The 27773-nt window shown below is 37.1% G+C and overlaps 3 protein-coding genes, 1 long non-coding RNA gene and 1 pseudogene across 4 annotated transcripts; 3 read left to right on the plus strand and 2 right to left on the minus strand.

Annotated features, from left to right (window-relative positions):
- Nucleotides 1-366: 366 nt before the first annotated feature.
- LOC103416766 (uncharacterized) lies at nucleotides 367-4229 on the plus strand. The gene is made up of 3 exons (XM_029097082.2): nucleotides 367-983; nucleotides 2834-3071; nucleotides 3761-4229. The coding sequence occupies exons 1-3, from the start codon at nucleotides 690-692 to the stop codon at nucleotides 3910-3912; spliced, it is 684 nt and encodes a 227-aa protein (XP_028952915.1). The 5' UTR covers nucleotides 367-689; the 3' UTR covers nucleotides 3913-4229.
- Nucleotides 4230-7777: 3548 nt separating this feature from the next.
- On the minus strand, nucleotides 7778-10882 carry LOC103415380 (transcription factor MYB113-like; annotated as a pseudogene).
- On the minus strand, nucleotides 10613-18728 carry LOC103405834 (transcription repressor KAN1-like). The gene is made up of 6 exons (XM_029097174.2): nucleotides 17186-18728; nucleotides 16964-17040; nucleotides 16169-16214; nucleotides 15390-15564; nucleotides 12084-12180; nucleotides 10613-11205 (listed from the first exon to the last, which is right to left on the minus strand). Exons 1-6 carry the CDS (start codon nucleotides 18018-18020, stop codon nucleotides 11092-11094), a joined length of 1344 nt encoding a protein of 447 aa, XP_028953007.1. The 5' UTR covers nucleotides 18021-18728; the 3' UTR covers nucleotides 10613-11091.
- A 1815-nt stretch (nucleotides 18729-20543) lies between these two features.
- LOC114822728 (uncharacterized) lies at nucleotides 20544-21089 on the plus strand. The gene is made up of 2 exons (XR_011578303.1): nucleotides 20544-20767; nucleotides 20856-21089. It is a non-coding gene; the product is annotated as an uncharacterized lncRNA (long non-coding RNA).
- A 366-nt stretch (nucleotides 21090-21455) lies between these two features.
- Nucleotides 21456-22289, plus strand: LOC114822501 (uncharacterized). The gene is made up of 3 exons (XM_070816627.1): nucleotides 21456-21599; nucleotides 21697-21887; nucleotides 21989-22289. The coding sequence occupies exons 1-3, from the start codon at nucleotides 21536-21538 to the stop codon at nucleotides 22163-22165; spliced, it is 432 nt and encodes a 143-aa protein (XP_070672728.1). The 5' UTR covers nucleotides 21456-21535; the 3' UTR covers nucleotides 22166-22289.
- The last annotated feature ends 5484 nt before the right edge of the window (nucleotides 22290-27773 follow it).

Genomic DNA, 27773 nt, shown 5'->3' on the forward strand with positions numbered 1-27773 from the left:
TATCAAATACATACGTACGTATGTTTTTAACACTCCTATTTTTTGTACATTTATAATTAACCGTTAAATTGCATGTATTATGATTAATGTAGATACGAACTTTTCACGTTTAATACATATTGTTTTGACCCATTTTTCATAATACCTATAAAATCCCCGATTAGTATTTTAATGTAAAAATAAATAAATTTTAAAATTTTAAAAAATTACCGAAATTTTCAAAATATTTTTTTAGCAAAGTTGCCTAACAATAAAGCTCGGTATTTTTCACATATTATACTAATTTCATAATTTATTAACTATGATTAGTATTGATCGAGCATAGTAGTTTGAACTTATAGCTGAATCTTGGGCTTATTGGATACAGTGTGTGAAATCTGTTCACTACCATTTAATTTGAAAGATCACATTAAGCACGTCAAAAATTACTCGGGTTAGCATAGCGGCTCATTCGGTACGAGTAAGGGCAGAACTGTCTTTTTCTAAAGAAAACTAAAACTTCCCGGTAATTTCCGATCGTTGGGCCTTGAGACGCGCACGTAGCGCCTCCAGCGGCCACCAATCAAGTCAACCACCTCAAACATTATCATCATCACAAACAACATTATTCCTCCAACTGCCAAAATCGCTAATCGCCAAATTAGAGTTACATCACTCCTTGCTCAGCGAACTGTCCGTTCAGTGCCCCAATGGCGGAGCCGTACGGAACCAACGGCGGAGTCCACGTGGACGTCATCGACCACGACGGCGAGGTCCACACCAAACGGGAGGAGACTCTCTACGGCGTTTTCCACCGTCTGATCATTGAGATCTTCTTCCCCGGCTCCACCAGTGCCGGCGCTACTGCTCCGCTGTTTCACCGGATCAAAACCTCCCTAGCCAAGAACGTTCCGCTGCTTCGCGAAGCTTCTAGAAACAGTGGGCGGAACGTTCTTCTGTGGACTCGGAGGGGGAGTCCTCTCCGTGCACTCCTGGTTATCTCTGTGAGTATTGTTGGTGACCTTAGCTCTTGAACTACTTGTACCTTGCGCTTTATCTAGTTGTATGTTGCAATCTAGGAGAAGATAGAGTTTGATTTTTTGTTGTTTCCAGAGCTCTGCGTGCTTATGAAGGTTGTACATTTTGCATCTGGGGTTTGTACATTGCTATAAAGACAACAGCTTGTTTAGCTCTCGAAATAACATTTGTTTTGTTTTAGCGAAAGTTTTACTATGCTCCGGTGTATGGTATGCACTAAACCAGTGGAGGGTTGGATGTGCATCAAACGGGTTCAATGGCCAAGGATCTCGGCGTTTAGTATGGTCCCGTGCATACTAGAAAATCCATTGTTTCAGTTATGGGATGTTAGTTGGAATGTGTTTGGTATGTTTTATGGATGTTGATGTTTATTTTGGTGATTGAATCAAATTACATTCTTTGTCAACAGTTTCGTGATTTTGGTCAATTAAATTAGATTTAGTTAGTTGAAGGGAAGAGGGGAAATGATGTTTCATAACTATGGTGGCGGAATTCAGCTGCATCAAAATTTGTCGGGTCAATTCATCAATGGGACACAAGAAAAAGCTCATGGATTTGGAGTCCCGCTGGGCATTCTGCACTACATTGGGTTCACATTGTATGGAGTTTTGCTTATGAGGGAATTAGGGATAGGGGTAGGAGTTGGTCTTGTTAGTGTCTTTCTCCCCATTGGTCTGTGATATGTACAAATACCTATGAATGTATTATGTCTCGATTATCTGCTGCTTTATTGTCCCATTGCATTGACCATGTATATTATGGTGATGGGGGAGCACATCAGTAGGGATACTTCCGTTTCTTGTGTTTCCTTATCGGGTGGAAGAGGAGCCAAATATCAAGTTCCTTCTTGTTGAACGGCTGTAAACCTCTGCCACTGCAGCTGTCCATTAAGGGAATTAAAAACCACAGAAAAAGTAGATTTAGTAGTAGGTGATGATTGCATAGATGAATAGTGCATTAGAAACCATAACCGTTTTCTTAGAGATGCCAGATTTGGATCTCATTTGCATAGGATGGTGATTGAATACAAAAAGGAGAGGAAACAAATGCTCCACGAGGGCTGCATGTAGAATAGATGAGGAAGACTTAGAAGAATAAGAAGAAACATAAAGTAGAATAGAAGTAGAAGAATGTATTGTAGTTAAAAAACTCAAGGAAATTCGAAGGAGTGAATACTTTGTTGGGGAAAAAGTTACCTGTAAGGATATCCCTTGTTCAATATGTGCTCAGTCAGGATCAACGTACTGAGATATTTCCCGGTTGTTTGGCTTCTGCTAGATTTCTTCTTTCGCACACCAAGTTTGAGGGGGCATGATAGACAACAGAGTTCACAGTATGATAGCTCAGTTGTACTAGTTGTGTTAGTCTTAGTACCGTTGTAAAGAGCAAACGTCTATTATTGTGCCGGCAGCATCTGCCTTTTTACCTCTGTTGTATTTATGTTTTATAGGCTACAGACCAGCTATTCTTGTGAATGATAAATCTGTTTCCATCATCAGATAAATTCATCTTGTATTAGCTTCTTAGTTGTTTGGTATATGTTGAGTAAGGATAATTTTTCTTTTAAGTTAAGCCTACATTTCCGTGCAATTTTCTATATCATGGATCTAAGACATTATGTTTAATATGTCTTCATGAATAATAACTAATCACCAAAGAAAATGCACTTTTGCTCAAATTTTTTGTCTTATTGTTCGAACTTTCAATTGCTGTGATTTGAACAAGTCTAATTTTACAGTTTGACTATTGATGATTGATATTATTATAGATAATTTCGAGGAGACACTTGAGTTAACAACTGATTCTTTTGATGCAGGTTGGCACAATTACTCTTGTTGCCTTGACAGGATTGCTTGTCTTCATGCTTTTCTTAATGGCAGCAACTTTCAATGCCGTTGTTATTTCTCTCCTACTGTCTTTGGCAGCTGCCGGAGGGTTCTTGGCCATTTTCTTTGCCTGTGTAACAGTTATATACATTGGAGCATTATCAGTGGCTGTTTTTGTTATTTCTGCCACAACAATAACTGCAATGGGAGCTGTTCTGTTTACTACAGGTAGGACGGGATGACCAATTAACCATTACTTCTGCTAATTCTCTCTAGTTTTTAATACTTACCCCTACATATCGAAGAACAACCTATATTGACTAAAAGTGTCGTATAAGGCATTTACCACTATGTTAGTGGTAGCTTTCTAAATTTGCGACAATCGTACTTATCAGGTCTACTAATACATATAGATGAGACAGTAAGTAATAAGTTTATGAAAAGAAATTTCCATTCAAAATTAACGACCCTAAGGCGAAGATAGTGTGTAAGGTTTCAGGGGTCCTTGTCTCTGTTCTTTGTGATTATTTAGGGGTCCTAGTTGTTGCCTTTCTTTTGGTTCTGTTGAAGTGTTTGCGTGCCCCATGGTTAAATGTATGACCTTGCAATCAGGCTGCTACTCTCTCTGATTAAATATACACCACAGTAACATTTGATCAAGATACAAACAATTAGTCTATGTACTTAAGTGCGACCAAGCTACTGACCGCAATTAACTTTTTGCCACTTGATTTTCTGTATGCTACATTATTTGAATATATGTGCACTTCTTACCGGAAATTCTGGGCTTTGCATCAAATTGATGGCCTGTATAATACAGTTCATCGATGGCTGATCGATCTATATTTTGAATTGTCTATTATTCCACTTCCCATTGAGTCAAGGTTCTTATCATATTTCTTTGTTCCCCTAATTAGGTTGGATTGGATTCTTTTGGATCGTGTTGCTGGCAACAAAGAAATCTCTGGGCCTTGCTAAGAAGTCATTTGGTGCGACTGGTTCAGCGCTTGCAGCTTACTCTTATACTAGGCATGCTCGCCATCATTCAGCAATCGATAAGGCAGATTGAAAAATAATAAAAAAAATAAAGTGTCCGATTGAAGCATATGCCAGGTTTCCAGACCCTTGTCGAGATATATGACAATGTCGTTTCTTATCTACAGTTTGATGCATATTTGTTGAATTATTGTCAAGGCAAGGGAGGCGGGGTATTGTATAGGTTTTCCTAAGTTTGTCTATTTTCTTGTCCATATAAAACTACTATATATCGGCCTCTTTTGTATAATATATGTGTTGCAGATGTTAAATTGCACAGAACATAGGCATAATGCCGTATATATTAAACACAACAACTCTTCCCTCGAGGAGTTGTGATCTGTTCATGTATATAGCAATCTGCAGCTGCGGTCGTTTATGTTGGCTTGAGGTGATTTGTAAAGATTCTAGGACTCCCTTGTTTTGGTAAGAAAAAGATTGTGTATATTTCTTTCCTTGTGAGATTAGGCATTGTGTATGTTTATACTTGGCATATGAGCCCAGTGCGATTCTAACCCTGACCCTAATTACCTGCACGGCTGTGATCCTGCTGCTGCTTCAAAGTACAAACTGTGATGTGCGTGCTGTATCTGCTGTACCAGTGCCCGTCTGTGCTTGACTGCTGCTGCTGCCTTCCTTTGTCAGGATGGTGAACTTTTCAGAGCTAAGTTCAGGGCAAAAGTTGAAAGAAGGGATCATTGGTTCAACAAATAGTTATGTATTGAATTCAGTTGTGACCCAGAGTGATGCTTTCGCTGTGCCTAATGCAATGAAATTGAGTGGATCAAATTATCCTCTTTGACCCAAGGTATTAGAGATGCATATGCAGGACATGGTAAGAAGGGGTTCTTGACGGGGAGTGTCAAGGAACCTAGTGAATGAAGTGTTGATTTCGAGACATTGGAGACTGGGAATGCCATTGTAAAATGATATTTAATTAACTCTATAAAGTCGGCTCTCATGGGTTTTTTCATTCACCTTTGAACTGCCAAAGAAGTGTGGGAGGAGGTTGCTCGAACTCACTATGACGGCTCTGATATATGCCACATTTATGGGTAGAAAGGTTAAGTCCTTTAGACTTTGACAGGAGGGATGTCCAGTTGGTGTGTGCTATGCGACATCAAATCTGTGTGGCAAGAGTTGGATCAACAAAGGCTGATCAAAATGGAATGTGCAAAACATTTGAAGACGCTGCAGGAGGAGATTCAATTGGACCATATGTCTGCTTTCCTGGCGGGCCTTGACGATGTATTCAATGAAATTCAAAGTGATATCCTGCGAACTCAACCCTGGTGTTTTATATTGTCCGTCGTGAAGCACAACGCCAAGCCACCATTATGGGTGAAAGTAGTGCTGTAGTGGCAGCAGCCAAGGAGTAGTTGTCGTGGCTATGGTGCCTCAGCCAAATGCAAATCCTCGTGCCAATGAACCTTCAAATTCCTCTTTGAATTCTCGTACATTTTCTCAAGAAAACAAAGATGATTTGAAGTGTACCTATTATGGAAAACCATCATTTGGGTATATATCCTAATCAGATGCCTATTGATAAGGGTAGATATTAAAGGCTTGTAAGGCAATTAATTTATTAGCTTATACTCATCTCGTTATTGCCTATGTTGAAGGCGTTGTTCACCAATTTATGCACTCACTGAAGGTGGGAGGAAATTTAGTTACATGGCATAACAAGAAACAAAAGGTGGTGTCATGTTCTTCGGCTGAGGCTGAATAAAGTGTTATGGCACAACAAATACGTGAGTTCCTTTGGTTACGTAAACTTCTTAAGAGACTTATGGTTAGACCAAAGAAGGCTATGAACCCAAGTCTGTACCTTCTAAAAGGACTTGGTCCCGTTGAAGTGATTTTACCAGATATAATTATTTGGTATAATTACCACAATATAGGGATATGGACTCAATAAGGTTCTCTAATATTTAGTGCATTCTATGTATAATCTTGTAAACAATGAAAAGTTAATTTGTGATTGTAGGGGACTTCCCTATTAATAGAGGTTGAGATGACTCATTGGAACACATACTTCTTCATGTTGTGCCAATGAATTGTGTAAGATTATCGCTGACGAAAGTTGAGATTCCACAATAAAATTAATTGGGCAACATAGGGAGTAGCCAACTTACTTATAAGACAAAGCAAGGTCCTTCATTCTTAAGACACCCCCTCACATGCGGCGAATTTTTAAGCCTAAAACGTTACAACACAACGGGTGACGTGGAACACATGTGGCCGTTTGGCTTTACACGTGGGACAACCTACTCTAATACCAAGAAGAAAGTTAAGGTTCCACCATAAAACCAAGTAGCAATATGAACTTTAGCCTAACTTATAAGTCATACAAGGTCCCCCATTCTCAACAATCGCCACATCTATCTTTATTGCTTTAAATTTTATAGCATGAACTGCCGATTTAGTCCCTGAATTATCACCTTAGTAAGAATTAAGTTCCTGAGTTATTTTTTGGATAAAATAAGTCCCTATATTAAAGGCTATTTTTTGGATAAAACAATCGCCACATCCCCATAATATTATACTCAAAGCTATTTTATCCAATTTTTTGTCAATTTATAAGTCACATGACACATTTTAGAGGATATTGCTGCCATTTTTTTGCCTATAAGCTTATAATGTTGGATATAGGTTGTGAATCAAACGTCTAATTTACCCTTTGAAGTTTACTCCATACACTATTTCTTCGAAGAAAATAAGTCCTTAAACTATGAAAAACTACTGGTCTACTCTCTAAAGTGTATCACATGCAAGTCACATGGCTTAAATTGATAAAAAAAAAAAGTTGAATAAAATAGTTTCAAATGTAATATTAGGGATGTAAATTGACTGGTTTCTTTTCGAAAAAATAGTTTAGCAATCTAATTTTCACGCAGATTATAATTTAGAGACTAAATAGACATTTTACCCAAGTTTATACACAACGTTTCGAAAAGTATTTTTTATTACAAAATGCAAATGCTACTTTTTTTTTCTTTTTGTTTGGTTTGCCTTTTTCACTTTTTTGTTTCTTTCACAACTTTGATACTGGGGAGGGGTGAGATGGAAGGTGGAATAATTCGCTAAACCACTATGATTTTTCACCCAATATCTGATGCATTCGTTCTGTTCATAGATAAGGTGGTCATAGATTGCTGGAAGACTTCCTGGAAGAGGTGGGAATGATGTGAAAAGCTATTGAAACACTCGAATACGGAGCAAGATAGCTTCTCATGCAGAAAAGGTATAAGTGAAACTCCATAAGATAATGAAGCCCATCGCTATAAGACCTCGACCACAAACATTCTCCAATAGTTCAATATGTTTAGAAGGTCAAATGGCGATTGCAAAACAAAATCAATCAGAAAACCACTAGCTAAAAATTCCAAGGACCCCATCCAATAGAAAATCAAACTGGTTGTTGAAAAACCTTGTTGGATGAGAACCCCCATAGTGTACTTCACAAAACAGCATTTTCTAGTCTTGGGTTTGACGAAGATCCATTCACAGACTTTTGGGTTGAAGATATGGTCCAATTAATTAACAAGATCACGAGGCAGTTTTGATTAACGTAAGAGCGGTAATGACTTCTTTTTTGTGGGTAACCTTTGGAATCTTTGAAATGGATAAGAAACAAGTACAGAAATTCTTTTAAGATGTTCGTTTGTATTGCTTCTAAGATTCAACCACAAAAAAACTTGGTAGTGGTAGTTGCTGATTTTATTTCATTTGATGTGACTTCTACAAAAAAAGATATCAAGATTTTACAGCTGTTGAATAAGGTGGGGAGCTTTTATTTATTATTTATAATCATACAATAATACTAAACTAGTACGAGTAAGGAAAATAATAGTACACATACTAGATGATACTAAAGAAGTGAGAATCATTTTCACTGGTTATTCTTCTTTTGAATGATTCCAAGGGTCCATGTTAAAGGAGAAATCACTTCTCCTGTCCTTATTCAGAAAACTGACGCATGATTTTGCCACCTATCGCATATCATCAACCCAAAACCTTGTGAAGAGTTCTTCCTCCAACTCAATGCTGGGACATGCAGTTCTTTCAAAAGTATATCCTCGTCTTCTAACAGGGTCTCCCACCAATCATTTTCATTCTTTGTCGACGACAACGTTTGTGATGGCGTACTTAAATCTTCTGCTGATTGAATATGGTCCAGTATTGGTTCTTTATTGCTCAAGTAATATGATTTTTTGGTGAAGCTCTAGGGGTTGAGGTCTTATCACAATGGTCTTTCTCGATTCTTGGGATTCATTTTTCACCGTTTTCAAGCAAGAATCGGTCCGCAATCGTGTGTTCCAATAATTCTTCACATCATTCGCTGTTCTTCCTGGAAGTCTTCCAGCAATCAATGACCACCTGAGCACATAACACGAATGAAAAAATGATGAATACGTTTGGATGAAAAATAAGATGAACGAAGTCAAAAAAAAAAAAAAAAAAAAGATTGCATAAACATTCTTCTTCTTTAGAATTAAATGGAGTGAACTAATTTTAATACAAAAATTAAATTTCTGTGTGTAATTATTACATAACAATTTAGGTCGGTAAACAATAATTAAGCATATTGGCGCTAGGGGTGGGCACAGTTTGGTTTGGTGCGGTTTTGAGTGAAACCGAAATCGAAATTTTTTGCGGTTTGGTTCAGTGCGGTTTTGAAGCCAAAACAGAAATGAAACCAAACCGTTTGGTTCGGTTTGGTGCGGTTTCAAACGGTTTTGGTTTGGTTTTTAAGAAAACAATGTACAATTTGCAATTTAACATATAAATAAGCATTTCCCAGTAGCAATAGGAAAAGGACATTTGTTATATAAACAATTAACATGTTGCATGCAGTTGTGATGTTAAAACATGTTTGTGCAACAAAAGGGTGTCCCGTACAAGGTATAACATAATACAAATTGAATAACTTTGAATTCATTAAACGTGAGCGAAACTTTCATACTAGAATATGTGATATCATGCTTCAAATGAGTGGACTTCATTAGATCATTGTTCGACTCTTGATAACAAGATTAGTCTATGTGTGTGTGATGATATAAAATAACAAAGGTCTTTCAAGTTAATGAACGAAAGAAAGTGATGAATGATGATATTCTAGTGTGATTGAATTCATACTAAGTGCATGGATTCTAACAAACAACCAATTAAAACATGAAATTTAATATGGACATTTAATTAAATGTTTATTAATATTTGCGGTGCGGTTCAGTTTCGGTGCGGTTTTCAAAAGTCAAAACCGAAACCAAACCGTTTTCTATGTTGCGGTTCGGTTTCAAAACTGAAACCATTCCAAAACTGCAAATCCAAACCGTTTGGTGCGGTTCGATTTTGTTCGTGTTTTGGTTTCGGTTTTCGGTTCTAAGTGCCCACCCCTAATTGGCACTATATAATAGTGACAAAAAAAATAATGTTTATACACCTTAGTGCGAGTTCAACCTCCAGCCCTCTCTCTCCCCTCTAACCACTAACAATTTAATCCATTACCGTTATCGTTTGTTAAATAATAATAATAATAATAATTGACCCTAAAATCTAATAATTTTAAGATAATTATTTGAATTGGCATATTGGGTTCAAACTCTCCCTCATTCGCTTAACGTAGAACATAGCTTGTAATAAAAAATATTGTTTGATAGAGGCAGCTGACCACTGCATCAATTATTCTCTAGGCGTTTCAAAATTAAGAAAGGGTGCATAGACCTGCCTAGGCGCTTGTATAACCCGCCTAGGTGCTTGGTAGCCCATATAGACCTGCCTAGGTGCCCAGTAGCCCATCTAAACCCGCCTAGGCACCCGTTTAGGTCACAATTCTCTCTTGGACATGAAAAAATATAACTTTCATTTTGCATTTTAATTTTTCAATAGATTGTAAGTGGCTTGTTAAATACTTAAATGAACACACATTATATGCTCGTTTCCCACGTTTTCAACATGTTCTAATACTTTATAATATATATGTCATTCCATTTTACAATTTATGTACCCAATAGAATTATGTATTTTAAGTATAAGTAGACATTTATTTCTTTCTTATATAATAAATTTAATTAAAATTAAAATAAAAACTGCCTAGGCTCCCGCCTAGGTTAGGACTATGCCTACCGCCTGACTAACGCCTGGCACCTTTTAGAACCTTGATATGGACTAACTTATAAGCCTAGCGACTAGTGCCTAGCACCAGATATTGACAAAAGAACTGTTCAATTTAATGGATGATTACACATTCAAAGAGGCATTTAACTTTCATGATCTATTTTGAAAATCATCTACCCAACTGGGCTGTCTTCTAAGAAAATACAAGTTCAAAATTTGCAACATACCAAAGCTACGCTCAGCTCATTTCTTTAGGGAGCCTAACATGTATTTTATTCTAACTCAACTCATTTCAGGTATAAATTGAACTTGAACAAGCCCAAAACAAGCTGAAGTCGAATTGCTCAAGCCGATTTACAACCCTAGTTGGAGCTTAAAAACCATATTGGAACGGTTAATCCAATATTATTGTGTTTTTTTATTTTAAAATTTTGATTGTTTTACTAGAAAAAATGGAGATTTGGGGATTGGGCTTGCTTCTAAAATAAAGAACAAACCAATAATATCGGATAAAAAAAAAAACAGTCCATTGGATTAAGAAAATATTTTGAATTGGAAAGGCATTTTAATCCTTACTTTATGCTGCAGTGCCAACTATTTTTTTGAAATACAAGTACTTAATTGGGCAACAATAGAGATTCAAACTGAAGAAATACAAGCTCTGTTCATTTCTGATGAGAAACCCCTTCCCTACTTTTACAAGTATGATGTTATAAACTCTCATTTATCTAACACGGAAAATCACGATTTTCCCGTCGAACTTACGATGATTCCTTACACGGAACCAAAGCTGGATTTTACCCTGAAAATTCCCAGTCTCTGTCAGACATGGATGGCTGGGATATACATAGCCATAATCGAAATGAGGAGGCGAACCAATCCACCATTTTGATGTGAATTCTCTTCCCCTCTATACACACCTTTTCTTCTCTTCCTTGTTCGCCCAGTTAAAGGACTTAGGAAACTGAAGCAGCTACGTATAATATAGCTGCTCATAACAGTCCTAAAAGAATTTCTATCCACTCAAATAACTCAACTTAAGCTCTTCTAACACTTTGATTCCAAGAAAGTAAACCATGAAAAGACAGAAACTGAATCACTCATGTGCTTTGCCATTCCAGTCCGGTCTGCCTAGCGTGAACTCCAAGCTTGGATGTCTGGTATCAAAGTTCGATCCCAGATAGCTCTTCAGGTTGTTTGAATCACATTCCTGTACGGCATTCAGACAACCTTTTCCAGATTAATGCATGGCTTAAATGTATGGTAAGTTATAACCAAATAAATGCATTGAATGCAGTGGTGTGCATGTGAAGAGATGCTCCATATATGTATGCATTATACGTACAAGGTGGGAGAAACACTTTCAACGGACGACCACACGAGGCTTTGTGTTTATTTCTCTCATCCCAGACTAGATCATATGATGAAAATTAAAATGTATTCGATTATAATGTTTTTGTATAAAAAAAAATAAAATGAAATAGAGGTGGATGAAGGTGGCGATGTCGGGCTGGATGGAGACCTTAATGACATTGGGCAAGGGGACAGCTTGGGTCTGGCCGGTGGTCATGTTGCCGTCCAGAGACTGGACTGTGACCAAGGGGTGCACAGTGGCGGCCGTGGCCATTTGGGAATGAGAAAATGAAGCGAGGGAAAGAGGGATATACCACTTTTTGGGTTCAGAAGGAAGCTAGGGTTTTATGTTGACTTTTAGAGTGTAAATGTGGAATGTGGGAATTGAATTTATACTTTGTTATGGTCTGGAAAACAGAAATGGGTTTTTCTCCCACTTTTTTTGTGGTTTATAACTATGATTTTTCATACGGACATTTATTTTTATATCATTTTATATACCTGTCAGATTGTGATTTGTTTGTAAGAGGGAATAAAGAGCTTTTTCATTCTAAATGAAAATCAAGACAACTTTTAACTTTTATAGGTGCCTCGGGCTATAAATAATGGACCACTATACATGCTCATGCATGAATGCTCGTACGGTGGATGTTCTCTGTACATGCGATATTGAATTTAAAATACTATAATCTGTTGATCAAATACATATGAAAATTGAAAACATTGATTTAGTACCTGAATTTTATGACCAGATATTTTCTGTAATTGGGAGGATACTGCTGGTGTTTGCCCGTCCATGTCATGAGAATTAGTATGTGGAAACGCCTCTCGACTACTCAGATTAATTTCATGGAGAAAAAAAAAAAACAACTTTAGCAAGAAATTTAAAGTTAAATGTAGAAACACAAACGATCAAAATATAACAAAATGTCCCGTTATATCATGTGGTGAATTTCCTAGACTTCTATGTCGACTTAAACTAAACCTTCCTTAAAGTTGAAGAGAAGGTCTCCAGTAAAAAGGGCCACTCATTAGGCTAAGTTCTAGGTTCACTATGCCACCACCAGCCATTTACAGAGTAAAATGACACCGTATTACATGTACCTGTTGGACTACTCGTGGTTATCAAAGAATTAGCATAAATATGGTTGTCTTGTAACACACTTTTCACAATCATCAGCAGCAGAATAGCACATAGTTCCTTCTTATAAAGTACGTCCCACTATTTCACACTCAGCCTGCGAAAAACAATTCGCTCCAAAGGTTCATGGCAATCCTTTCCAATTTAGCTAGGTTGGATCCTTCAACGACCATTGCTTTCAGTCTTTTATATAGAACCTTGCTTCAATAGTAAATGTTACGAAATTCATGTTCAACAACTGAAAACCCTTACCCAAATATCACAATGAGCGAAATCTAAACCCTAAACCGGAATTGGGCTGAACCCACAAGCGATGATCAATTCACAAACGAAGGAGAACATTGCAAATTGAAGAGGAAATGAATGCATGTCTCCAGAATTCTTAAATAATCTACCTACTCTAAACACAATTCTTAATGGAGAATCCTCAATACACTCAATTCTCACAAGCTTACAAAAATCAACCTCTACCAAATATAGGAGACTAAACTACGGATTGACCTATTTATGGGTGCACAGTTAAGTCAAAAACATCACAACTTTAGTGTAATAATTAAAACTCCAAAAGAACTTAGTGAACATAGCCGTGATAAATGATCAGACAACCAATAGACACGATTTCCCGAACAAAATGCCTAATTAGGCTTGACTTAGTATCAAGTTAAAATTAGCCACATACAAGCTACCATATGGGTAAGGCACGAGCATATATATATGATCATGCTACGCCTAAAACTACGGCAGAATGTTGCATACAATTGGGATATCCCTGGGGAAATCCAGGATAAACCCAAAACTAGCTAGACAAAATCAGGCATGATGAGGCACAAGAACATTGTCATGCTTGACATGACACGAGAGATGATCTTACCTCTAGTTTAAATGAGTTTCAGGATTTCTTCAGTCATCGTACATACCCCACCATTTTTTGGTCATTGATAACTCAAGCACTAAGAGAGTACATCTACTTGTCACATGTATGGTTTGTTGTTAATTACTAGTTTGTTATAATTAGTTAAACATTAATTCATTAAATCTCTTGATTAGTTAGAGTTGGTTGCTTTAATATCTGGGTGTATACTTACTCATTGATGTACTCATCACTGCCATGTAATCATTCTTTTCGGATAATCAAATATAGAGCTTTCATTTTCTCTCAAGATTTTCTCAATCTGCTTGCTTTCATTCTTCAAGTCGCCATGGTATCAGAGCCTAGGAAAGATTTATTCTCCTCACTCAAGGCGAGGATTACAGAATGCAACTTAAGTTCCCTATCTAACTTTACAATTGACTCATCTAAATCCTCTATAAATTACGTATAAACCCTTCTCAATTCATACGACTTATCTTCTATTTGTTGAACTAGTCAAGTTAATTAGAACATCGGATCATGTTTAGTAGCATCCACAAGTAACTCTCCTCTATCTAGCTATAGCTGGTGGGATAGAAGTTACAGTTAGCTCTCTAACCAAAAGGCCATGACTCCAGGCTACGCGCACTAGTCGATCCACATGCCAAGAGTCGCATTGGAGCAGATTTTTCCGTTATTAGTTGTCATCCCCATTCACATACTTCCTCTCCACAATTCACATTCCTGCCATGTATTGGTTACTGTCCTCAGAATACGGCACCTAGTTAGATAATCCCAACAGCCGTATGAGGCACAGGCACGACTCAAATTGCTACTGTTGGGTGTATGATAAGTTGGTATAAGTGCGCACAGTTAGGGTGCGTTTGGTACGCAGACGGGACGGGATGGAACGAAGGTGTAATTTTTGAAAAAGACATGGGGTATATTTGTCTTAAAATGGTAAAACATTGTGTTCCACAGACGTGGAACAAACCCGTTCCAGGGGGGGAGGCGGGACGCAAAAACACCCAAAATCTGTCCCGTGGAACAGCCCGTTCCACCCATTTTTGATTCACCAAACGCGGGAGGGAACGCCTCATCCCGTTCCGTCCCGTCCCGTCCCACGTACCAAACGCACCCTTAAGGAACACTTCCCTGAAGAGTTTGTTGCTCTGAAATTTTAATTTGTTTATAGAAATAAACTAATAAAAGGAAACACAAAAAGAGGACTTTATCTTTTTGTTTTAGTCAAAGAGAAGCTAAATGACATTTGACATGACTGGGTATATGTCAAGGGTGGAGTACAATTTATAAAATAACATATAGTTATTCGAACTTTGGAAAAAAGGGGGGAGCAAGAGCAAGAGGGAATGACATTTTTGGTCATATATTGCAACGTCCTCTTGGAGAGAATAGGAACCAGATTATAATATCGGTAACATAAGGAATACCAAAAAACAGTTCCAAGTTTTATTTAATAATTCTCAAGAAAAAAGAAAAAGTGTTACCATTTGCTTTCTTATCTCAGCTAACGATTCTGATTGTGTTTGCTACTTTTTCTTTAAAACCCATTAATGTTTATGCCACAAACCTCATCATTTGCGCAGGAATTATTTTAAAAAAGGAAAGAATATTGATCTAAAATTGTTTCTTTAGTTTATTTGTAATTTTGTGTAATGGAATTTATTGTTTAAGTCTTACCTTGAGCATTATTAGTGCGATTCTTAGCTATTTTATAAGATTTCTTAATCAACCAAAGAAAATCTTGCAGAAGAGAAAAGACGAAGAAAGAGGAAAATAACCAGCAGAAAATAAAGCAAAAGCTGCTTGGCCACAGCCCACAAGGAACCCTGTTATTTTGTTAAAAGATGGTGGACGTGATTTTACATTAAGCTACATAAGGTACCATGCAAAAGCATAAAAAGGAAGCAGTACTAGTACGCTTATAATTTAAGTTCCCCCAGAAAAACTATCATGCACTATTTAAAAGTTCAGGTATATATATATATATATAACATTAGAGAGAGGAAGAGAGTGATGAAAACCCTACCTTGAAGAGTTACTCCAAAGAGTGGTACTGGAAGTGTAGTCCGCCTCTGGTTGCACAGACCGATCGGACGGTCCACTTTGCTCTGGAAATTGCTGAGTATTGCGTAGGGCATGCTGATCCGTTGCGCTGCAAATCGGAGAGAGGATGTCGTCCTCGCCAGATCCATCGGATTGCCCTTAATTTCAAAGGAAAACAAATGAAAGTTAATTAAGGTCCATCCATATAAGAATCATTTCTAAGCTACATATGTACAATGTACATTTATATTATTTGTATATGGGGTACATTAGTATTATGTGTATCATGATTCATGACATAGTAATGATGTATGCATGGAATGCAAGCATGGGATGCATGAATGCATATATGTATTAGCTAGCTAGGTGTTATAGTCAAATGTTGACTACAAATATATGCAGCTAGCTCTGCTAGGTCGATCTATGATAGGGGTTAACGTACAATTAAAAGGAAAACAAATACCAACAGGGAAGGAAAGCAAAACTTTTCCAAATGTGTGCGGTAAAAAATTAGGGGTGTGATATCCACACACCCCTTTTTACTTCTCACACACCCTTTTAAGTTTTGGCCTTTGGATAGTGTGAATTGAAGAAGATCAAATGGTAGAAATTAACAAGGGGTGTGTGAGAAGTAAAAAAGGGTGTGTGGATAACACACCCCTAAAATTAATGTGAAGTGAAGCGTAATAAGTAAGAAAAAGTTAAGGCTGCTAAAGGAGCAAAAATCAGAAAAAGAGGTAAAGGATTAGCAATACGAATTACCTGAAGAAGCTGCAGGCTTGTCGGTGGTCTTAACAGTTCGATACATCTACAAAGTCATTGGCCATTTAATTAATTAATATTAAAATAAGGAAAATGTTAGGGGTATCATCTTAGACCATATTTTGTAAACCAAATAATGTATCAGTTGAAGGTTTGACTCATTTTGTTGATGATTTTAAGAAGGAATTCAAGCATCAACCCGCACATCATATAGTTTAAAAAATATAATCTGAAAAATTGTTCTCAATCAGCACTCATAATATAAATTCAGAAGTCTAAATAAACATACACATAAAAATGATAAAACTATTCTCTTTCCATTAATTAACTAATTAATTAATACAATTCAGATCTCTTAATTTGTAGCTAGGTTCCTCTCTCCGCGGGCTTCTGGGACTGTCTTGGTTTATAAATTAATAAAGATGGAAGGACGAAACATTAATCACGAGGTTCATGTTGGATAAGGAAGTAATTATGAACAATTCTTCATTATTGGGAAATGATGACACTTTTGCCTGTTTTATTTTTTATCATCCATTTTTAAAGTTTTTCTCTGAAATTAAGCAGAGGGAGAGAGAGAGAGAGAGAGAGAGAGAGAGAGAGAGAGAGAGAGAGAGTAAGAGGTCAGTGTGTAGTAGTTCAGAAGTTTCAGACAGACTCAATACAAATATTATAGCTTACTACTCTTTTCATTCACAGCTCCCCATTGGTAACTGTGCCTCGTGTAACAGAGAGAAACACCCCGCCCCACATGAGTGTCAGAGAGAGAGAGAGAGAGAGAGAGTAGCTTGCTACCTGTAAATGGCTCTTCACATGAGCTAGAGTGAGATCCTTGACATCCATGAGCTCAAGAACTGACTTTGGAGTAGCTCCTAAAAATCATAACAAAAAATTACGCGAAATAAAAGGAAATTAAGAACAAGAAATGAAGGAATTAAAAGGGGAATTTTCTTTTCCAAATATATCTTAAGAGATGAAGAAAAAAACAAAAAGAGGAGGTTTTGAATTATTGATTACTTTCATGACCACCAAGAAACTCAACAGCATGAACAAATCTGGCATGGAGAGTGCTTGTCCATCGCATCCTCGGAGCTCTCATACTCCGCTTTGTCGGCAGCTTTGGCAAAAACCTCGACCTCATGATACCCTCAGACATTGGTCCAACCCCTCCAATACCATAGTGATTGTGATGATGAAGTTGATGAAGATGATGGTGGTGGTGCAGTTGATTGTTAGATTTAAACACATCCACGGATGAGAACCTGGTAAATCTCGACATGGGATCCAAACCGCCGGCTCCTCCTCCGAAATAAGGCGCAGACGGCGTATTAGGGGAACATGAGGCAGCTGAAGGAAAAGAAAGATGGTTATAGGAAGAAGGTGGAGGAGGTTTTGGGTAGAAGCACATCCTTGAATCCTTGTGATGATCTCTTGTGATCATATTGTCCATAGGCAAGAAGGGGAATGAGCGGTTCTGATGATAGACCGGAATCCCTTTAATCGGCCTTAAACCCTCTGATGACGAGACATCAAGCAGCGAAACACCGTGATTTAAGTGGCTTAAATGACTGTTGGAACGGTGAAGATGAAAACTTTGTTGTTGATAAGGGTTTTGTGGTGGTTCTTGCTCGTGAGCTCCGCCGGTGAAGCATCGCCCTAGGGATAGCTCAGTGTGAGCTTGGGAATTACTAGTAGTGGGATTTTGGGTTTCACTAATGGTGGTATTGTAAATTGATGATGAATTAGAGGAAGTGTTGGGAGGACTAATGTGAAGAGAAAGATCAGGAATTGGACAAGAACTAGTCGTAGTTGTGGCTGAAGAGGGTTCTCTGAAAATCCCTTCCAAGGGCATTTTCTGATTCACTACTTTACCAAACCAAATACTAGCAAGCTACCCCTCTTTTCCTCTCTCTTTTGCTTCCCTGCTGCTACTCAAATCCAACTTGTGAGTGAAGAAAGTTGAGGAAAAGAGTTAAAGAAAAAGGTGGAGGTAATTGCTTTTGAGATTGAAGATATTTGGGGGAGATTTGGTTCTTTTTTTTTCTTCCAAAGAATATTTGGAAAGCTAGCTATCTCAATTAATGAAGAACAAAGAAGAAAGCTTGCTGTTGTGTGAGCGTGCTTTGAAGACCAAATTATTGAGTGCGGGAACAAGTTAAAAGGGATATTGAGCTAAAGCAAACAAAGACAGCAATCTTCTGGAACAAACAGACATGCTCACGAGAGAGAGAGAGAGAGAGAGAGAGAGAGAGATAAGTCGTGGAAAGAAAAAAAAAGAAAAAAGAAAGGAAGAGAGAGAAAGCCATAAGTTGTAGGGTTTGGGTTTGGTTATCCTCGAGAGTATATCTTGGAAAATGACACTAGACGGAGAAGAAAAGAAAGAGCACATAGGTCTCTCACTCTCTCCTCTCTCTCTCTGGTCAAAACCCATCAAATGCACCAAAAAATATGGTCACTTCAGATTTCCCTGCTCCGGAGACGACGGGATAAAAAATGTTAGAGAGAGAAAGACACCCTCGTCTCTGATTCCTTTTCCCCCACCCACTTCGCTCCATGGTCCTCTTCTCTCTCTATCTTTGTAATTTTATGTACAATTTTGTTTTTTCTCAGTACAGTACTCAATAGAAATGTATATATAACTAATACAGGGTTTGAATTTTATTGCTTATATTTCTACAGATTGGACGTACATAATATATAATAGTATAATGACATAAAATTCTGTCTCTGGGTTTTCCAAATTCTCGTGAGATTCTGAAACTGTGTGTGTTATAAGTTAATATTTTAAAAAGATTGAGGCATTGACCTTATGATATCTGAGTGAGCTAGCTAGAGACCCACAAAGGGGTTTTTGTTTGCTTGCATACTGTACGCATCGCAAACCCTAATCCCACGTTAATTATTTTACCTTCTAATTCTTCCCTTATACCCCTCCCAGATATTTCCTTCTAATCTCTCACCAACCTTGTTTGGCACACATGGTTTTTATAATCTTTCTCCACATGACTCTCCTCTCCGAGCCCACCATCCTCATCCGTCATTAACTATCTTCACTCTTATGCTTGCAGCTAGCTAGGGTTTTCAAATCCAATGACATCCTTCATCATATCAGTAACGCAAATTTAGATTGGGTAATTTTAGGAAGACTAAATTTGTAGATAAAATATGTAAATTAAATGATTTGTCACTAATAGGAATAAACACGTTTATCAACGCTCAAGTAATAACCCAATCATCAACTTTCATGTCATTTGATTTACAAAATTTTATCTACAAATTTAGTCTTCATAACATTAACCATTTGGATTTAATCAAGTTAGTTAAACTAGTGTATATCTCACCCCTCACCCTCACCCTCCCCTTCTTCATTGGCATATGCACCTGCATAAAAAAGTATAATATTGATAAGTAATTATATGTTTTTTTTAGTGACATGATAGCGTTAGTGGGCTAAATTGTTACTTGTTAGAGAAAAGGGAAATCGTGACAATCAAAACCGCACCATAGTACATAAACATAATTATTTTTCGTCATTGTAGTAAAGCGTGATTTGCTATTACTTATTTAATTAAATAGCTCTTTCTTTGTCATGTTAATTACTTATTTAATTAAATAGCTCTTTCTTTGTCATGTAAGGTTTCCAGTTCACTACTGAATTTGAATCACTCATCCATAGGTGATGTTTTGGATGGTGCATTAAATGATGAATTAGGTAATGTAAATGTCGTGGTTTTGCTTTCTAGGAGCACAGTTTCTATCACATCCTCCTCCAAAAAGAATTCCACAAAATAATCACTTGTGTTGTTACAGAAGAGAGATGTATTCTATTAAATTTTGTTTGGATAAATGCGGGAAGTAGGTGATATGCATGCATACCTCATTGTCTCCAGACCTTGGGGTTCGTATCAAACAACTACCACGGCAATATTAGCTGGAACGAGTAATTAAAAAAGAAAGGACAACACCTAGAATGAAAGTAGTATCTAGAAAAATAACACTAGTAGAAAAAACAGTTTGCACGACAAACACAAAATGTCATCACACAAAACAGAGAGGAAAGGAAAAAAAAATATTGTGCAGAAAAGCAACTTTACTCGACGAAAATGCCTTGTCATCGCGCAAAGTGAACAAGAAAAACACGCGCAAGATTAATTTGGTGCGAGAATCTTGCGCGACTAAAATTGGACTTTGAGCGACAAATATTTCGTCGCGCAAGTTCCAGCTAGCTTTATCTCCAACCATTCACTGCAAGTGAATCAGGAATCAAATGAGGAATCAATATTGCATTTAGTACAGATGTTTGAGCGACGAAGAATTCGTAGCACAAGGGCCTCATCTTTCCTATAAATATGCGTTTGTGCTGTCCTTATTTTTCACAATTCTATTCTCCTTATTCATCACAATTTTGTTCATGGTGAGATGGAGGATAAAAACAAGGATCATAGCGTGACCGACATTGACTCGAATGATTTGAGGCAGCATTTTCAATTCGCACATGCGATTGCTGTAGCCATGGGGAACAATTGTCCTACTGCTGAGTGGCATTCTTGGAAAGATGTGCCCAAGAATGCGAAGAAGGCCGTGATGGAAGAATTATTAGTAAGTATATTGTTGATGGATCAATGATTAATTTAGTGAAATTTTTTATTATATGTTGGAATTAATTATTTGCATATATGTGTAATAGGGTAAATATACTCTTGATGATGATACGAACGAACAGGTGATGAAGTTGACGGAGGATGCATTGGAGGGAGGATACCATAGGTGGCGTTATGAAGTCCAGCGGAATGGAGGACCATCGAAATAGCAGTTTTAAATTTATGTTTTGTATGACAATATTTAAATTTAAGGGGTTTTTTTTATAAGTTATGTATTTGAACTTAATTATGGTTTAATTCATGTATGGGTTTTTAAATAATTGAATGGATTAAATAAATTTATTTAAGGTTTTAATTATTTGTAGAATAAATATTATAATTGAATATTTGTTTGTAATTATTTACTGTTTTAATTATCTTACGGAAAGTTTTTTTTTTTTTGTCTTCCTATGTTTGCGCAACGAAAACTAGTAAGCATCGCATAATGGTTCTTTGAGCGCCGAATATATTCGTTGCGCAAAATTGCTTTACGCGATGACTACGGCTATTCGTTGCGCAAGACGAGTTTACGCAACAACAACTACCATTCATCGCGCAAAGTGTTCTGAAGATATAGTCAAACTGGTCAGCCAAGCATTAAACGCTAACATTTATAGCGGGTAGTTATAAGAACCTTGAGCGACATACCATTGGTCGCGCAAAGTGTGTGGAGTTTTACATAAACACGATTTCAGAATTCTATTTTGCAAAGGTTTTATATCAAACGATGACCGATTCAGTTTTAAAGTCAATGAAAGGTTTGGATGGAGAAGGCTCTCATAAGGGGAAAGGTAATAATAAATTATTGTTGACTTAATTGTTTTACAGTTGATATGGTTGAAATTGTTGTTTTAATAGGCTATATTACGTTTTTAATATTTGTGGTAGGAAAAAAAATGAAGAAAGCTGTGGTGACAATAGAGAAACACCGACGTAAGCATTTGCCTTCGTTTGCTGATAAAAGTTCGGCTGAAGCATACGCCGAACTTAATTATGATATAGGGGGATTGGTGCGTGATAACTGTTCTATCGAGTTTAACTCTTGGAAAATGGTGCATGTGGACGTGAAGAACTCGATGGTGTGGCAGTTATCGATAAGTTTATATTATAGAATGTGTAATTGTTTTTGTTTAAAAATAATTTGTTTGCCATATTTAATTTAATTTTCTTGCCATTACAGGTTGTTTGGGATGTTGATGAAACTGATGAGAAGCAGCAGAAGTATGTGGACGAGCTAATGAAGAAGAAGTTCCGGAAGTGGAAGTTCGATGTACAGCAGGCTGCAATCATGCACAAGTTGATAATGCCATTGTCGATGCACATGCTGATGACGCAGAGGAAGAGTGACCAAATTTGAAAAAAATTTTATGAAATAAAATTTATTTAAATGTTATGTATTTGAACATTATGTTGGAGTTTATTTTCTGTTACATGCATGGAAGGCTTAAAGTTTACATTAGTTATAATATATATTTTAGTTAATAAATTAGTTTAATAAATATTTTGGTAATATATAAGTTGGTTTGATAATTTGAATTGGATAAAAAAAATTACATCAATAAGAAATAAAACGGAAAAAAACAGAAAAAAAAAAATAATAATGCTTTGCGCAACGAATCTTGTATTTGTCATGCAAATGGATTACATTAGTAAAGATATAAATAAAACGGGGAAAAACACCTGCACGATGAATTATGTATTTGTCATGCTAAGATAACTTAAGCGACAAATTTTGTATTCGTCGCGCAAAGTGTTCATCCCAAAAGTGATCTTTATAACCTGACATTATAAGTTGCAGAGGGAGAAAACCGAGAAAGCTGCAGTTTTCTCCCCTGCAAATTATTGTTTCGGTTATCATGAATTCGGGATCCGTCGGTCCCATTTTCTCTCAATTTCTTCCTCTAAAACTTCATTCATCTCAATCTCTAGGTTCATCAAGGTATTTCGTTGTGTTTGGTAAGGGTTTTGTTTTTTTCATTTAAAATTTTCAATGTGAACTCATACTAACACCTTAAAATTTAGGGAACTTTAACGAAAAGTACCCGGTACTGTTCACTTTAACGAAAAACCACATTTTTACACTAAAAAGTCAATCCTGGTACTATTCACTTTACCCTTTATTTTGTCCTTATCATTAAAACTCAAAGTTTTCAAGCCATTTTCATTAGTTTTCCTTAAAATTTATTGTGTATAAGAATATTGTGTGTGACTAGCGTGCGCTCGGTGGATAATGATTTTATTTAAAAAAATATATATATGAAATAGTTAAAGTATATTGAAAATATGTTGTTAAATTTGTTTATATTAAGTTGTTAAATTATATTAATTTTTATGTTATAATTATTTATAATGTTGAATTGTATATGTACAAATTTGTACGTGATGTACAAATTTGTACGTGATATACAAATATGTGTTGTGATGTACGGAGTTAATTGAAATTAACTTCGTACTTGGTTGTTTTAGTAAAACTTAGTTTTCCGTTTGAGGATTAGTTGGATGTCGCACATGGATGTGACAGCATGACTGCGGTCCAATTGATTCTTGAATTGTCCCATTATTTGGATAGTTTGGGAATGCAAAGTTATGCCGCGTAGTTTACGGTTAAAGGATTAGGTTTCGGTTGTGGGAATTTCGGTGGCATCTCTGTACATTCTTCTAGTGGCACATAGGTATTTCATATCTTTGTTATGCACTTGAAGAACTGTACAGACATGCTGCCGAAATTTGTCCACGTCGAAATCTAATTCGAAGTAGCTGTAAATTACGTGCCATAATTTTGCATTCCCGAATGGGATAGGACCCTTACCGAAGGCATAAGGTGAGAAGATAATGTAGAAGTTGTTGTGATTGTTGTACTATTATTGTGGTTGCAGGAATGATGGACATAACGTGGATGCATAACCCTAAAAAATATGCCAACGAATACTTGAACGAAATCAAGGATTTTATTGACTCTGCACGTACACACAACCAAGGTGCAACTAGAATCCGATATCCTTGTAGGAGGTGTAACAACACGTTAAGGGAAACTTTTGAAAATGTTTAATTTCATTTAGTAAGGAATGGAATGGTAAAGACCTATAATATTTGGAACCATCACATGAAACAATTACACAATGCTTCGTCTTCAAACGTGACAACAATGGGCAATGTTGAACCTAATTATATGGATCCTAATGAACAAGTCATGGAAATCTTAAATGACGTTTTTCCATTTGCGTTGACAAATACCAATCAGGAAGTGGAAGATGATGTGCCAACACCAATAGAAAGAGGAGACTTCGAAGAATATGAAAAATTATTAAAAAATGCCAACCAAGAGTTATACCCGGGGTGTGATGGATTTTCCGTTCTCGCAGCTATTGTGGAACTGATGCACGGGGAAATAAAGTATCGTATGTCGAACTAATGTTTTGATTATTTTTTGCGGGTTTTCAAGAGAATGCTACCAAATCACAATTGTTTGCCGAATGACCATAGAAACGCTCAAAAGGTGTTGAATGGTTTTAGATTGGGCTATGAAAAAATTCACGCTTGCAAAAAACAATTGTGTATTGTTCTATAAGGAGAATAAAGAGTTGGATAAATGTCCTGTATGCAATGAGTCGTGGTTCAAAATGACATCTCAGAATAGATCAACGAAGATCCCACAAAAAGTCATGCGTTATTTGCCTTTGAAGCCTAGGTTGCAGCGGTTGTATATGTCAACGCATACTGCCACGGACATGGGATGGCATAAGGAAAAACAGGTTGATGACGATGTCCTGAGGCATCCTGCAGATAAAGAGGCATGGAAAGAGTTCGATTGAACGTTCCCTGATTTTGCTGCTGATTCTCGTAATGTTAGATTAGGACTTGCCACTGACGGATTTAATCTGTTTGGGGTTTTAAACCAACATCACAGTACTTGGCCGATTTTCCTATTTCCGTATAATTTGCCGCCATGGAAATGTATGAAAAACGAATACATGATTATGACTCTATTGATAACTGAGGATCCTGGTAGGTCAATCGATGTATACTTACGGCTGTTGGTGGATGAGCTAAAAGATTTACGGACACACGGTGTGCGCACATATGATAAATTGCCTTGGAACAGCTTAACCATTTGGATATTGCTCATTTCGAAACCAATGTCGATAGAACCAAACCTTCTACACATATTAACCATTTGGATATTGCTCCTTGTGTTTTTTTTTTCAATGAAACCGAATGACAAGAGAGAATTTTTAAAGTTTTTATCGTTTGTAAAGTTTCCTAATGGGTATGCTTCAAATATCGCACGTTGCGTGAACGTTGACAGGGGTAAATTAATTGGCCTAAAGAGTCATGACTGTCATGTGGTTCTACAACATATACTTTCCTATGGCTATTCGACATCTCTTGCCAGCCGATGTAGTGAAGCCAATCATGTTGTTGTCCAGTTTTTTTTTTCGCAATTGACGTAAAAAATGTTATGAAAAACGGACGTTAATCAGTTGCGCCATGTCATTGTGCAAGTTCTATGCAAGTTTGAGATGATATTTCCTCCAGCTTTCTTCACAAGTATGATACACGTGATGGTTCACTTACCAGAGGAGGCATTGCTTGCTTGACCTGTCAACTTTCAATGGATGATCCAATAGAAAGGTATATATTCCTTGTCTTTTTTATTAATCAATATTAAATATATTATGATTAGTAATATGTGTATCATATCATTTTATTTTGGTAGGCTTCTCTAAGATTTGAAGAAAAGTGTACGAAACAAAATGAAGCCCGAATGATCCATTATACAAGCTTAAGTGGCATATGAGGCGCTTACATTTTGTGGAATGTACTTGAAGGATGTTGAGACAACTTTCAATCATCCTTCTAGCAATAATGACGGGGGTGTGAGAACTGAGAAACTTTCAGTTTTTGCCCAAATCACTCAACCATTCGAAGATCCGATTTGTGGCGAGTCGTTTTCCAAGAAGGACATGGAGGTAGCACATTGGTTCGTACTCAACAATTGTGATGAGACACTGTCATACCTAGATGAGCATGAAATTATGATGAAGCAGGCACATCATTCACATTTGTGTGCCAAGAAACATAGTGAATTGTTTCCACAGTGGTTTCTCAAATATGTAAGTTTGAAGTATCTTGTATTGGACATATATATTGTATCAATTAATTTGCTCAAGCTAACAAATTTAAATGTTTGTCTAATATTAGGTGAATCAACTGAAAGCATCGAATTCCCCTGCGTATAGTGAAGAGTTATATAACTTGGCGTTCGAATTGATTTGCGTTGAATTGTCCTCAGGTTGCCATGTCAACGGCGTCAAGTTCTTAGCGGGTGCATGAGATGACAAGTTGTGTATGCAAAACAAAGGTGTTTATGTCCCCTGGGGAGGCGAAAGTACTGACATTGAATTCTATGGTAAACTAACAAATGTGGTGCAATTTCTTTACAAAGACCGGTGCCAAGTGATCCTATTTAAGTGTCGATGGTTTGATACAAACCCAAATAGGCATGGAAGTGTGAAAAGAGATCATGGATTACTATCAGTGAACACTACAAAAACTTGGTACGATGACGACCATTACATCTTAGCAGCCATGGCAAAACAAATTGTGTATCTAGATGACCCTAAAGCCGGGAAGGGTTGGAAAGTAGTTCAGAAGATGGATCATAGGAACGTGTATGCTATACCAGAACAAGACCATACTTATGACGACATCGACAATGTTGTTGACCAACGTCTTGAATCTTCGATGGAAAGTGGTACGGAAACACTTTGAGATACTAATCTTATCCAAGAACCATATCTTTAATCGAAATACCGATTTAGTCGATCACAATTGACCTTGGTAATCTTCCATGATACGATGGTCCAGTGTGCATAAACGATGATGGTGACGTACCTATCGATGATGAGGAATGGGACACTGAAAATGATGATAGCGACGAAAGTGAAAGTTATTCTAGTTCGGATGAAGATTAAGGCAATTTATTTGTAACTTTTTTTGTAAAACACACAAAATGGTTAATGCATTATATGGAGTGATGGACACAATGGTATGAATGATTCCTATTTTATATGTGAATTACCTTGTAAATAAATTTTTTTATTTGTATTTTATAATAAATTGTAAACAAAATTAAAAAATTAAAAAAAATCATTTTAAAACATAATTGCGCGAAGCATAACAATTTTTGGTCGCGCAAGCGTTTTAATTTTACGTGGGAGTATTGAATTTTCAGGCACTTGCACGACAAATACATATATTTACGCGACGAAATATATGTATTCGTCGCTCAAGTGCCTGAAAATTCAATCAAGGATCTTTTTTTTTGGGGGGAAATTTTAAAAAACTTGCGCGACGATTGTTTAGCCTTGCGAGACATAGCCTCCGTCGCGCAAGATTCTATATTTTTAACCCCGTCTCTCTCCTTTGTCCCCTCACTTCCCTCTTCTTCCTTTTTTCCCCGCATGATGCTGTAACATCCCATATCGACCAACGAAGAGGGGATGATGTGCCTTATATGTACATACCCACCTCCCTATAGCACGAGGCATTTTGGGAACTCACTGGCTTTGGGTTCCATCGAAATTCTGAAGTTAACCGAGTACGGGCGAGAGCATTCCTAGGATGGGTGACCCACTAGGAAGTTCTCATATGAGTTCCCAGAAACAAAACCGTGAAGGCGTGGTCGGGGCCCAAAGCGAACAATATTATGCTACGGCGGAGCTGAGACTGTGATGTGATAGAATAAGAATCCCGAAACCAGTAAATTCCCAAAAGGCCTCATGCTATAGGGAGGTAGGCATGTACATATAACGCACATCACCCCCTCTCCATTGGTCGATGTGGGATGTTACAATCCACCTTCCTTAGGGGCTCGACGTCCTCGTCGGCACACTCACACCACACAGCAGAGTGGATTTGATACCATTCTGTCACATCCCAGTCTCGGCTCCGCCGTAGCATGA

Source organism: Malus domestica, chromosome 17, assembly GCF_042453785.1.
Source record: "Malus domestica chromosome 17, GDT2T_hap1".
Taxonomy (NCBI): Eukaryota; Viridiplantae; Streptophyta; class Magnoliopsida; order Rosales; family Rosaceae; genus Malus; species Malus domestica.

Excerpts from the sequence above, each read along its gene's own strand:
- LOC103405834 (XM_029097174.2), bottom strand. The coding sequence starts at position 18,020 with ATGCCCTTGGAAGGGATTTTCAGAGAACCCTCTTCAGCCACAACTACG. Across the intron at positions 15,565-16,168 it reads CAAGCCTGCAGCTTCTTCAG|GGCAATCCGATGGATCTGGC; the intron begins GTAATTCGTATT and ends TTTGAAATTAAG. Across the intron at positions 12,181-15,389 it reads CTTTGGAGTAACTCTTCAAG|TCGAGAGGCGTTTCCACATA; the intron begins GTAGGGTTTTCA and ends TAATCTGAGTAG.
- LOC103416766 (XM_029097082.2), top strand. The coding sequence starts at position 690 with ATGGCGGAGCCGTACGGAACCAACGGCGGAGTCCACGTGGACGTCATC. Across the intron at positions 984-2,833 it reads GTGCACTCCTGGTTATCTCT|GTTGGCACAATTACTCTTGT; the intron begins GTGAGTATTGTT and ends CTTTTGATGCAG. Across the intron at positions 3,072-3,760 it reads AGCTGTTCTGTTTACTACAG|GTTGGATTGGATTCTTTTGG; the intron begins GTAGGACGGGAT and ends TCCCCTAATTAG.
- LOC114822501 (XM_070816627.1), top strand. The coding sequence starts at position 21,536 with ATGACCGATTCAGTTTTAAAGTCAATGAAAGGTTTGGATGGAGAAGGC. Across the intron at positions 21,600-21,696 it reads AGGCTCTCATAAGGGGAAAG|GAAAAAAAATGAAGAAAGCT; the intron begins GTAATAATAAAT and ends TATTTGTGGTAG. Across the intron at positions 21,888-21,988 it reads TGGACGTGAAGAACTCGATG|GTTGTTTGGGATGTTGATGA; the intron begins GTGTGGCAGTTA and ends TTGCCATTACAG.